The 12,740-nt window shown below is 50.9% G+C and overlaps 1 protein-coding gene across 4 annotated transcripts in view; it reads right to left on the bottom strand.

Moving 5' to 3' along the window:
- Window positions 1-12,740, bottom strand: part of KCNIP1 (potassium voltage-gated channel interacting protein 1) — a 405,417-nt gene that overhangs the window by 253,214 nt on the left and 139,463 nt on the right. The window contains exons 1-2 of one of the 4 annotated variants that reach the window (XM_070774502.1): window positions 7,578-8,176; window positions 7,331-7,438 (exon numbers count right to left, since the gene is read on the bottom strand). The exons of 2 other annotated variants lie outside the window; for them this stretch is intronic. Coding sequence is in view for 1 of the 2 variants with exons in the window: in XM_019983081.2 (XP_019838640.1) it covers window positions 7,578-7,638 (61 nt within the window). In the remaining variant the exon portion in view is untranslated. Of the gene's footprint in view, window positions 1-7,330; window positions 7,439-7,577; window positions 8,177-12,740 lie in introns of those variants that run through there. One more of the 4 variants, XM_019983081.2, reaches the window with a different exon arrangement.

The raw sequence follows: 12,740 nt of genomic DNA, 5'->3' as shown, positions 1-12,740 counted from the left end.
ACATACAGACAAGGCCCTTCCCTTCCTGGAACCTCAGTTTCCTTGTCAACAACATGGAAACTGTACTAGGGTTTGTTCTCCAGGGTTGGGTTGTTATTGTTGTCGTGTGTCCAGCTTTTTGCGACTCCATGGACTGCTGCACTCCAGGCTCCTCTATCCTTCACTATATCCCTGAGTTTGCCCAAACTCATGTCCATTGAGTCAGTGATGCCATCCAAACATCTCATCCTCTGTCATCCCTTCTCCTCCTGCCTCCAATCTTTCCCAGCACCAGGGTCATTCCCATGAGCTGGCTCTTTGGATCAGGTGGCCAAAGTATTGGGAGGAGGTTAATAAAATAACCCAGGAAAAGGTAGAGCAAGGTGCCCAGCAAAGAGCAAGGCCAGGTCAACGTTTGCCATCACTATTATTATTAACCCTGGTAGGTGATCCACCTTCTCCTGTCTCATCACTGGGAATTTTTTCCATCATCTAAAACTCACAGCTTCCCACAGGAATCACCAGAGAAACTGCCCAGGATTCTAGTGGCCATAGCTGTGATGGCTCTGGGGCCCAGAGGGGTGGACTCAGAGGTCACAGGTCCAAGGCACAGAGGTCACCAAGGAAGGCCCAGGCACAGTACAGATGGAGCAACAGCGGAGGAAGGGACCTGCCCTGAGATGGGACGAAAGGCAAGAGCAGAGCCAGTACTGCCTCGGGTTGCTAAATCACCTCACCTCCTGTGAAGTGCAGTGCTCACTGTCTCCTGGGGCCCCTCCACAGCCCTATCAGGGAGATAAGAGGGACGCTATCATGGTCCTCATTTCAGAGAGGAGGAAACTGAGGCTCAGAGAGGTTCATCTAAGAAGTCGCAGAGTCAGAGTTCGAGCCCAAGTCTCTTACTTTAACCAGAGGTCCTAACCATTGCACACCCTATTCCTAACTCCCTGATCTGAGCTGAGTGTACCTCCCACTGCCCCTTACTGCCCCAGTGAAGCTTTCAGTTCCACCTGGAATAACAAGAATTAATCCAATGTTCTCTTCCCATGGCTAGGGTATGGGACGTCAGTGATGGCCCAACGGATGACAGCTACTCCCTAAAATGACCCATTTAAAACACCTGGAGGACAGAGAAGCGTTTAAAGTCAGGTTGTCTGAAGGTCCCAGGGCTCTCTCAGTCAGTCTTTCAGACACACAGACACACACACAGAGACTCCTTCTCTCTCCCCTAATACTGTTCGTCCTCTGCCTGATGAATGGGAACATCACCTCCAGGGCCATCGTGCAGAACTTTGCAGCTCTTCTCCCTATGAGTAGCCCTGAATTCCTCATCTGTGCTGCCACATTCCTGTACTACTTGGAGCCATCAAGGACTCATACCCTGGTCTATCCATCCTTACCTCTGGGCAGACAACATCCATCAGCATCAGGCCTTGACAGGGGCCCTAGAATAAGACTCATTCCCTGAGAGCTAGTCAGAGAGATAAATGTGTACATCTGTAATCACATAATGCTTGGAACTGTAGCCAGGGGAAGGAGTGGTAACTGTAGGGGAGCAGGGCAGACAGAACTGTATTTTGCCTGCAAGAGCTTGGGAGCAGGTGATATTGAATGAGGCCTTAAAGGGTGTATCAGTCAGTCAGTCAGTTCAGTCGCTCAGTCGTGTCCGACTCTGCGACCCCATGAATCGCAGCATGCCAGGCCTCCCTGTCCATCCCCAACTCCTGGAGTTCACTCAAACTCACATCCATCGAGTTGGTGATGCCATCCAGCCATCTCATCCTCTGTCGTCCCCTTCTCCTCCTGCCCCAATCCCTCCCAGCATCAGAGTCTTTTCCAATGAGTCAACTCTTTGCATGAGGTGGCCAAAGTACTGGAGTTTCAGCTTTAGCATCATTCCTTCCAAAGAACACCCAGGGCTGATCTCCTTTAGAAAGGGTGTATAGGAGTTTGCAATAAACAGGGAGGAGGAAGTGGAAGAAGAGTGGGGAGGCCAAAGGGAATCTCAGGTGGAGACATCAGGGAAGCAATGTTAAAGGACACATGGGATTGTTTAGTGAACAAGCAACTAAGTGGACAGATACACGGATTTTTTAATCTCAGACAAAATAAAGGGCAACGTGAAACACAAGGGAGCCCACTGTAGGTCAGTCTTCACTTTAGGTTTTGAATGAATCAACAAAAGAGTGAAAGCTGAGAGATACTTTCCCACCTTCCCCAAAGACACCACACTCCTACTGATATCCAAAAAAAAAGTGACCAGGACTCTTCTTAACTGAGTTTATAATTTTCAGCTCTCTAAGAAGCAGCACCTTGTATATGTTTACTGGTAACTAGCTGAACTAAGGTTTCCTGTATCGCTGACTCCTTCCACGTTTCACAGTAGGGGGCTTAGATCCGGGACTTGGGGAGCAGGACTATCAATGCTCTTCATGCAAAGACAGTCTGCTATCGTAGCCTTTCTGGGACTTCATTCACCATTCATCAGTTTGTAGATTCATGCATGCACTCATTCCTTCAGTCATTCATTCGATCCTCCATTTGCTTCTCACTCATCTATTCATTTCTTTATCTCTTCATTCTCTCACTCACTTATAGTGTAGGTACCCATTTGCACCTTCACAAAGCAAAGCCTTTTTAGATACACAAAGAGGTCTAAGACACGGTCCTTTTCTGGGGGCCAAAAACTCCCACTGATTTTAGGCAGCAGTCCTTTCATGCCCATCCATCAATCTTTCCCGTCTCCTGATCCTTATTTGCCTTGAGCTCCAATGACTCTCTTCTGGGATGGAGGGACCAGAGCTGTGCCTCACCCTGGGTGTGGTCTCCCACACTTATGTGACTCTCAGGGCGCTGGCAAACAGGAACACTGCTCTCAGCATTTCCCTGCTAAATGGTAAACAGGCTTAGTACAGTCCCTGGACAAAGCTAATTCAAAGCCAGCAGACCAAATAACAGAATTCATTTCAGGGAAAGGGCTGGTAACTGAAATTCCAGAGGGAAGCTAACTTTTCCTCCGGGCTCTGCAATTCTAGGAAATAACAGAGAATGGCCAAGCATTCCATTACTTATAAATTCCTCCATGGAAGATTTATGGAATGCCTACTATGTGCAAGAATGAAGATGGGAGCTGTGAAGAATGATTCTGAGTAACTCAAAGTTGACATTCTGAGGGTGGGGGAGGGGTTAAACCTCCATCAGTTGCCTTATTTAAAGCATGACTTGAGAGTCAGGAGTATGTACCTCTAAAAGATTAAGGAATTTAGATGGGAGAAGTTGCTTCTTTCTGAGGCTTGGGGAAGCCTTCCTGAATGTAGAAATAGCTGAGTGGGAACTTGGAATGTGAGTTGAATTTTAACTATTAGACAAGGAAGAGGGGGAAAGGGTAACACAGAGCTAAAAGGACAGACAAAGATGCAGAAATAGGTAATACTCAAGACATGAACACCCCTGCACAGCAGCATTCCTCTTTCAGACATAAGAACGCTGGCATCCCCAAGGGGAGGTGACTTCCAAGGGCCCTGAGCCCAGGCCTGTGTGATGGCAGAGCACTGCCGTTCTCCGTCTCGTCGCCTCCCACCATCTCCCCGACTGTGCCTCGCTGGGCATGCTGCTCTGAGAACCGACCAAACCTGACCTCAGCAGGAGCATGCTCCCACAGGGTCTTTAAAATTCCACGATGCTCACTGATCTAGGAGTGAGGGGAACGGTCCCGCATTTGTCTCTAATCTGCCATGTGGCCTCAGAAAAAGCATCTAAAAGCCATGAGACTTTGTTGGCTCATCTGTTCAACGAACACCCTGGAGACCCCAGGCTCAGCCCTTGCTGAAGGCTCTGAATGCTTTCCCTTGACCATGGAGGACGGACAGCCCAGCCACCCCTACAGTGTGATGCTCCCCCTAAATTCTCTTACCCCTCCCTCCACAGGTCCAGCTGCTGCCCCTGTGCAATCCTCCTCTAATCACCCCTGACCTGCCAGCCCTTTAAGCCCAGAGCTGTGTCTTTTGTATGATAAGCACATACAAAACTGTTAGAGCCAGAAACCCTATCTGGAATGCAGAGTCTGAATCTCTAAAGCAGGACTTCTCCCATTCTTAATTAAAGACAAAGATTCCAAACAGAGAGAAGGACAGGAAATTAATGTGAAAGTTTTTCATTCAGTGACATAGCTCTTAAATTATTTTAGATTTCTATTGCCTTCTGGAAGCTCTCCCTGAACACCTAGGTTGGGCTAGGCACATCCCTGCCCTCAGCACTAAATCTTGTGGAGCTTTATATGTATTTGATTCCAAACTATATTTCCAAAACACGCAGGGCATGTGTTGACTAAGATACAATGCTTTCAGGAACAGCCACAAAGCAGAGGCCAGCGGCGGCTGCGGCAATAGGACCAGCATCTGAGCACATGGGATTTAGGTCCCAGTTTCCTGGACACGGCAGAAAGAAGGCTCCAGAAATGAGTGGTGAGCATTCCCACAGGCACACACTACTTCCAGCATGGCTTACTCTAGGCATTTGGAAGCTCCAAACAGTAGAGCCATAAATTGAATAGTGGTTAAAATTTGCTGACTACGTATCATGTGGCAGCGCTTGTGCTAAGCATTTGATTTACATTATCCTGAAACCCACACAACACAACAGCTATTTTAAGATTGTAACTACTACTGTCCCTGTTTTCTAGTTGAGAAAAATAAGGCTTAGTCATACAGTTAGTAAGTGGTAGCGCCTGGATTTGAACCCAGCAGGAAGATGGATTCCTGAGTTGAAAAATCTCCACCACTCTCTTCTGACTGCTTCTAATTAGATCTGAGCCTGAGGTCTCAGAGATCATAGTGGCAGCTCTGAGAAGAACATCAGCAATAGAAATCTTCAAATTTGAGAACCGGATGGAAGCTGAGAAAATGTCTCATGTAATTTTCCCCTTTAACAAAGGTGAAACTGAGGTCGCCATGGGGCAGAGATCTGACCAGAAAGTGATCTCTGATCACTAGCCTTTCCAGTCAGTTTCCAAGCCCTCGCCTCTCTGCAGAAAGGGTCTTCTGCTGATCAGCCTTCCACCGAGCAACACAAGAAGATAAGTCATTGCTCCAGGGAAGATGCTTGGGGGAATGTATGGAGCTGTGTATACGAGTGTGCTAAGTCGCTTCAGTCATGTCTAACTCTTTGTGACCTGATGGACTGTAGGTCACCAGGCTCCTCTGTCCATGGGATTCTCCTGGCAAGAGTACTAGAGTGGGCCATCCCGCCCTCCTCCAGGGGGTCTTCCCCACCTGCATCTCTTACGTCTCCTGCATTGGGAGGCAGGTTCTTTACTATTAGCCCCACCTGGAAAGCCTGTGTGGAGCTGGAGGCCCAGACAATCCCAGCCAGTGTGCAGGGGCTTTGTGCGAGTGGGGCTGAGTGGATACCCCGGGCTCAGGCAGCTTGTCAATAGCCCTGGACCTGCACTGAGCTTCAAACAAGCATTATTCTGAGAGTTAAGTGAAAATGGGTGGATAAAGCACCTACCACTGTGTCAGGCACACAGTGAGGGCTCGCTGAATGCTGGTGCCCCCTCTTTCCTTCCTTAGACTCTTAGGAGAGAGAAGCAAGGAGCTCTGGCCTCTGGGAATCCTGCAGGAATTTGTCTGGGATGACCTGGAGTTTTGAGTAGGAAAAGGGAATGGTGGATGGCAATATCTGAGTGATGCCTGAGCTCTTCATCTCTGCCCGATCCTTTGTGAGGACTGTATCCTCTGTGTCCTTCATATCCATCATTCAGTTGACCTTGGCATCTTTCAACAGTCTCCTCTGGGTCCCTGGTGGGTGCAGCGAACACAGTAATCCACGCATGGTCCTCCTTCTCTCTACTTCCTCCACAACCTGTTTTCTGCCTGGAGACAGTATGCCTGTCCATTTTATGGATAAGAAAACTCAGGCTTAGACAGGTGGAGGGATTTTCCTGAAGTCACATAAGAAGGGAGTGATGGGCCTGAGGTTTGCACCCAGACTGTTGGGCTCTAGGGTCCAAGATCTTTCTGTGACACCTAGCTGCCTCCCAGGATGCAAATCCTGAGTTTCTTGTCCCCACAGTACTTTGGCCTCTGGGACCTCATGGTGGTCGGATGGTGGTGGCGGGGGGGGGGGCCGGGGAAGTCCAGGATTTGGCGCTGAACTTTGTCCCCACTCATCCATGAGGAGTGGGGCTCAATGTCAAGGTTGTAGGCCAAGGCTTGCAGACCTCTCCTGCGTAGGAATGGTAAGAAGGCAACCAGTCCCTTTCCTGCCAGAAGGATGTATAACTCAGCTGGACATATGGGCGGAGGCCTCTTTCCCATGTTCTAGGCTCTGAATGCCAACCCAGCTTCGTCACCTAAGATCCTCACGCAGAGATCTTATTCCTCAGTATTCAGCAGCCTGAGGTCTCTGTGGACTGGGCCAGATGCCAAGACCCCTCGTTGAGAAGTTATTCTTCAAGAGGTAGCTCTATGATGCAGACTTCCCTAATGAACCGGGAGACCAACCAAGTCCTGACAATGGACTCACTGTGCACCCTGGGGTCCACCATTATCCTAATGCTGATCTAATTACCAGCCAGCATAAGGGATAGCTCTAAGCCTACCTGGAGCCAGAACCTGGGCTCCAACAGCAGAACTTAGAGGTTTAATGGTCAGGTAACTTAAAATCTTTCTACCACTCACAAGAATATTCGAGCATAAAATCCGAACAAACCAAACCCACATATTCTTTTTCCTAACTGCATGCAGTGTCTTTATTCCAACAACCAACTTTCAAGCAGGTGGAGAGGAGGTCTGTATAGACCCCTGTGGTGCAACACGTTTTCCCCAACTTCCTGTGGACCCGCTGGGCAACTGTGCCACTGGTGAGACTAGGCTTATCTCAGCTGGCACCCAGGCAGAGAAGGGACTCCAAGATATTATGCTTTCTAATCCCCGATGTTAGCTCACCTCTCCGCCAGACCTTGACAGTGCCCTCAGCTCCTCAGCGGTGCCCAGAGAGTGGCAGCATCTCGTGTGATGCCCTGGCTCCTGACGCCCTGAGCCACCAGCACACAGCCTTGGAAGTTTTACCACCTGACTGCAGCTGACTCCTTTTGGCTTGCAGAGGCTTATTAGGGTGGGCAGACAGCACTCTCTCCCTGATGACCGGCCCCCAGGTCTGCATGGCATCGCTGCCCGGAAGGGAGTTCAGTGTGAATGTGCAGGCACCCTCCCCAGATGCCCACAGCCGTCTATGGGAATGGGGAGAGCTTCTCAACATTTACACCCAGATAATTCAGCGGCTCCCCCCGACCTGAATTTGCCTCTGCCTTCTGCGCTGAGAGATTCCCCCAGGAGTAGGGTCGTAGTACCTGGTGTCCCAGAGAGGTCCCGTGGTCCCTGAAGTCCGAATCCACTCTGGCCCTCTCCTCTGCGAGCTCACCTACGTTCACACGAATCCTCCCGCCCGATTCTTACTCCTGTGGATACAGGAACCTAAACCTACTCTTCATGGAGAGGGGCGTCCGGGCCAAGGGGAACAGGTGGCACACCCCTGCACAGCACCGAGCACCCCCCCAAACCAGCCAAGGGAACAAAAGGAAGAAGGAGGTGGCTTACCTTTCGAGGGTCGTCTTTGTTTGGTTTGCAGAGAGGAGAAGGTGCCCATGACGGCCCCCATGGCAGCGAAGACTTGTGTGCGACTTGGGACCTCGGGCCCTGCCCCTCCCCTCCTCTGGAAGGAAAGCAGTGTGGATCTTCCACTCCGAATTGGAGGAGATTAAAAAAAAAAAAAAAAAAAAGCACCCGGCAGCTTGCTGCAGCTTGGTATTCAGCGAGTGTGGGGCTGGGGCTCTGGGAGCCTTTCCTTTCCTTCTTCAGCCCCGCACATGCACTGACTCACAGGGCTAGCGGCTCCTGGCGAGCCTCCGGACCCGAGCCCGGCCGCTCCCCTCGCCGAGGGTGGAGGACGATAAAGCCTGTCTGGCGCTGGACACCGGGCCGCCGCTCCCGCGCGGCCGAAGCTCCCGAGCCAGCGCCGCGTGCGGTGCGGGAGCCGCGCTCGCCCGCCCCTCCTGCCGCACGCTCCGCTCCCCTCCCGGCGCTCGGGCTGGGTCTCGGGGGGCCGAGTACCAATCATGAATGAACAGAGCAGGGACGGCGTAGAGCGGAGCCGCGCGCCTGCCTGCCTGCCTGCCGCGCTCCAGGCGAGTCTGAGCCGCTCGCAGAAAGCGGCAGGCGGGCAGCCCCGGAGGGGCGGGGCGGGGCCGGAGCGCACGGGGGCGCCGGGGGCTGAGGTCTGGCGCATGGGTGGGGTTCAGGGGGAGGCAGATTACCCCTCCGGAGAACGTGTGTGTGGCCCGTGTGGGGTGCGTTGTTTCATTTGTCTTCAGGGAAAATCTTATTTAATCCACCTCCTGAATTCACGGGGTGAGAAAAAAGTCTGCTCCACCCAGGGAGGGGTGTATAAGGGTAAGTCCAACTGGGATGTCTTTTTTTCCCCAGTAGTCATCTATGGAGGTGAGAGTTGGACCATAAAGAAAGCTGAGCGCCGAAGAATTGATGCTTTTGAACTGTGGTGTTGGAGAAGACTCTTGAGAGGCCCTTGGACTGCAAGGAGATCCAACCTGTCAATACTAAAGGAAATCAGTCCTGAATATTCATCGAAAGGACTGATGCTGAAGCTGAAGCTCCAATACTTTGGCCACCTGGTATGAAGGGCCAACTCATGACGCTGGGAAAGATTGAAGGCAGGAGGAGAAGGGGATGACAGAGGATGAGATGGTTGAATGGCATCACCGACTCGATGGACATGAGTTTGGGCAAGCTCTGGGGGTTGGTGAAGGACAAGGAAGCCTGGTGTGCTGTAGTCCTGCTGCTGCTGCTAAGTCTCGTCAGTCGTGTCCGACTCTGTGTGACCCCATGGATGGCAGCCCACCAGGCTCCCCCGTCCCTGGGATTCTCCAGGCAAGAACACTGGAGTGGGTTGCCATTTCCTTCTCCAATGCATGAAAGTGAAAAGTGAAAGTGAAGTCACTCAGTCGTGCCCGACTCTTAGCGACCCCATGGACTGCAGCCTACTAGGCTCCTCCATCCATGGGATTTTCCAGGCAAGAGTACTGGAGTGGGGTGCCATTGCCTTCTCCGGTGCCGAAGTCCATGGGGTCACAAAGAGTCAGACATAACTGAGCAACTGTACAACAAAGGGCAAGAAATTTCCCTGAAGTTTCCCATCCAGGATGTGGGATTAGAACTTGGAGCCTGGGGCTCTGTCCTGGGAACCTCCTGGGAACACTCCCGTTGGCACATGAGGACAACTGTGGGCCACTGAGCTGGGGAGCTCACCTCTGGGTCCCACCAGATTTAAAGCCTCAGGTCTCCTAACTAGCAAGCAGTGCAGGGCTTCTCTATGGCTCTGAGTTCTGGAATCCTGGATAATGGAGCAGAACAGGTAGGAGCTGGCCCTACCTCCTTCCTGCCCTCCCTGTTGAGGAAGAGGGGTGGAGGTGGGGCTGAAGCCTGGGATACAACAGGACCTAGGATGGCCAGGACTTAAGGAACAGAGGGGTCATTGCTGGGGACGGGGTGATGGAGCCTCACTGCAGCCTCCAGGTCTCTCAGGTGTCTCTGGACGGAGCACCAAGCCACTTCACCTGCAGCCTCTGCTCATCTCCGCACTACCTGAGTGACCAGGATTGGCCCTTGAGACTTTACTAAAGGCTGCTGCCGCTGCTAAGTCACTTCAGTCGTGTCCGACTCTGTGCGACCCCATAGACGGCAGCCCACCAGGCTCCCCCGTCCCTGGGATTCTCCAGGCAAGAACACTGGCGTGGGTTGCCATTTCCTTCTCCAATGCATGAAAGTGAAAAGTGAAAGTAAAGTCGCTCAGTCGTGTCCGACTCTTAGCGACCCCGTGGATTGCAGCCTACCAGGCTCCTCGCCATTATCTCATTTCCTCCACCCCCAAGGCTCTTTAAAGAAGCACTGAAAGTCGCTCAGTCTTGTCTGACTCTTTGTGACCCCATGTACTATACCCTGCCAGGATCCTCTATGCATGGAATTCTCCAGGCAAGAATATTGGAATGGGTAGCTGTTCCCTTCTCCAAGGGATCTTCCCAACCCAGGGATTGAACCCAGGTCTGCTGCATTGCAGACCAATTCTTTACTGTTTGAGCCACCAGGAAAGCCCTTGAAGAAGCAGAGTACAGATAAATCGCAAGAGAGAACTCCATGGAGACAGCGGGAGCCTCCCATCAGTCCCCTGGCTGTAGGGGCCCTTTATCCTGCTGTTCTGAACGGTGTACTCACTAAGGTGATCTCGGCCAGCTCCAACCAACCTTGGTTTCAATGGCTGCGGCTCCCTCTACCCTGGAAGGTGAGCCAGCTCACACACTGTCTCCAACTCTGACCCCTCCCTCATGCATCCTGTTATGGACTAAATCTTTATGTTTTCCCCGAGTTCATATGTTGGAACCCTAATCTCCAGAATGATGGTATATGGAGATGCAACCTCTAAGGAAGTGATGGAGATTTAAATGAGGTCATAAGGGTGGGGCCCTGACCCTGTGGAATTAGTGTCCTTACTGCCCACAGAACAGGCATCAGATCCCCACCGCCACCACATGATCAAGGAAAGACCATGTGCATACACAGCAAGAAGGCAGCCATCTGCAACCCATGGGGAGAGCTCTCACTGGACACAATCTCTGCCGGCACCTCACCTGAATCTTGGACTTCTAGTCTCCAAAATGAGAAAATAAATTTCTGTTGTTTAAGCCATCCAGTCTGTGGCATCTTGTTATAGCAGGCTGAGCAGACAAATACACAGTCACAGCCTGTCGACACCCTCAGAAGTCTCTGGAGCCAAGGTCTTGCTTTCCCTCTGACATGAACACCTATATAGGGCTCCCTAGGCCACCCCCAGGAGGCTGTTCAGGGGGGAAAGGATAAGATGGTCAGAGACCCGCAGAGATCCTGCTGAAGCACAGTGCACTTGTCTGTTTTCGTGACACACGAGCTGTGTTCCTTGCTTCCCTTGCTCATCACTGCTCCTCCAGTCATTCTCCTCCCATCCTGTGGACAAGGGCAGATCACTGAGTTCCCACCACACATGGAGGCAGCAGTGTCAGATTAAGAGCATGAATCTGGGGAGGGGGTTGCTGCTAGATGTGGGTTCAATTCCCAGCTTTGTCCCTTATTAGCTGTATGGCTTTGGGCCTGATAAGTCCTTTCTCTGAACCCTATGTTCCCCTTCTGTGGTTGGCATTAGTGCCTACCTTGTAGTATTGTACGGGCTTCCCTGATGGCTCAGTGGGTAAAGAATCCACCTGCAATACAAGAGGCACAGGAGACGCAGGTTCCATCCCTGGGTTGAGAAGATCCCCTGGAGTAGGAAATGGCAATCCACTCCAGTATTCTTGCCTGGCAAATACCATGGACAGGGGAACCCGGCAGGATACAGTCCGTGGGGTCACAAAGAGACATGACTGAGCACAGGACACGCACAGTATTGCCATAAGGGCAGTGCAGTCATGTGTATGAGGCCCTCGGTGTGTGCCCAGCACAGAGCATGATGGCCAGGGAGAGTGCACCGCCGCTGCCTGGCTGCCTGGGGCCAGGCGTGAGCCGTGTGAAAAGCGAGGAAGCCACCGCCTTCCCCTCGGCTTCCATCTTTGCTCTTCATCTGTTTCAGAGGAAATCTATTCTCAGGATCCCCATCTGGTATTAAAAGACTCAGATTAGTTAAGGAAGGGAATGTGGTTGGCACCTGATTATGTGCAATTCAGCACTCTGCTAGCTGCTGTCTTCTACCATTTCCCAAATGTTCCACATGCATAAGTCTGGCCTCCTTGAATAGATTGTGAGCTGTTAGAAAGCAAAGCATACACCCCTTCCCCTGGCCTCCTCCCAGCATGGCTCAGCCTGGCCCAGGACATCTTGAGTGTCCCACAGATACTCTCACTGAGGTCACTCAGGGAGGGGAAAGGGGCCCACCCCACTTCTCTTTCTGCTCGTGAATTTAGACTGGACTGCTTCATCTGTAAAATGTGAACAGGCCTCCTTCAAGTTTTGGTATGAGGGATGGGTTGGATAAAGTAAAAGAAAAATGTTTTATCTCTCTGTAAATCACTCTGCAAATACCCTTTATTATTTGTTCTGGGGTTAATTTAGGTATTCATTTATTCATTCATTCAACATATATTTATTGGGACTTCCCTGGTGATCCAGTGATTAAGACTTCACCTTTCCATGCAGGGAGTGTGAGTTTAATCCCTGGTCAGAGAGCTAAGATCCCACTGCCTCATGGCCAAAACATAAAATGGAAGCAATATTGTAATAAATTAAATAAAGACTTTAAAAATAGTCCACATCAAAAAAAAACTACTTAAATAGACACTTTGAAAAAAAAAAGTGTATATTTATTAAGCAACATCTACTTGCTAGGCATTATTCTAAACACATGGATCAGTACTGAATGAGAAGAAGCAAGAGTCCCTGCCTTTTGGAGCTGATCTAGGGCTGAGGGCAGTCAGATGCTCGCATCTTTACAAACAGCAATCATGAGGGAGTGAGTGAATATGGAATAAGGTGGTGGCGGGTGCTCAGAAGCCAGGTAAGATAACTTTTTACAAACTACAGGTGATGTCACAAGTACAGATAGATCTCCAGAGGGCAGGGAAGCAGATAGAGCTTTCAACTCAGGGACATCAGGCTTCAAATGTGGGGTTTGTTTTGTGACCTTGAGCATGTTTTTTTGATCTTTGAAAGCTTCACTCTCTGCAC

Source organism: Bos indicus, chromosome 20, assembly GCF_029378745.1.
Source record: "Bos indicus isolate NIAB-ARS_2022 breed Sahiwal x Tharparkar chromosome 20, NIAB-ARS_B.indTharparkar_mat_pri_1.0, whole genome shotgun sequence".
NCBI lineage: Eukaryota > Metazoa > Chordata > Mammalia > Artiodactyla > Bovidae > Bos > Bos indicus.
The sequence above is the reverse complement of the archived record's forward strand: the minus strand, read 5'-3'. Positions and strand labels throughout refer to the sequence as shown.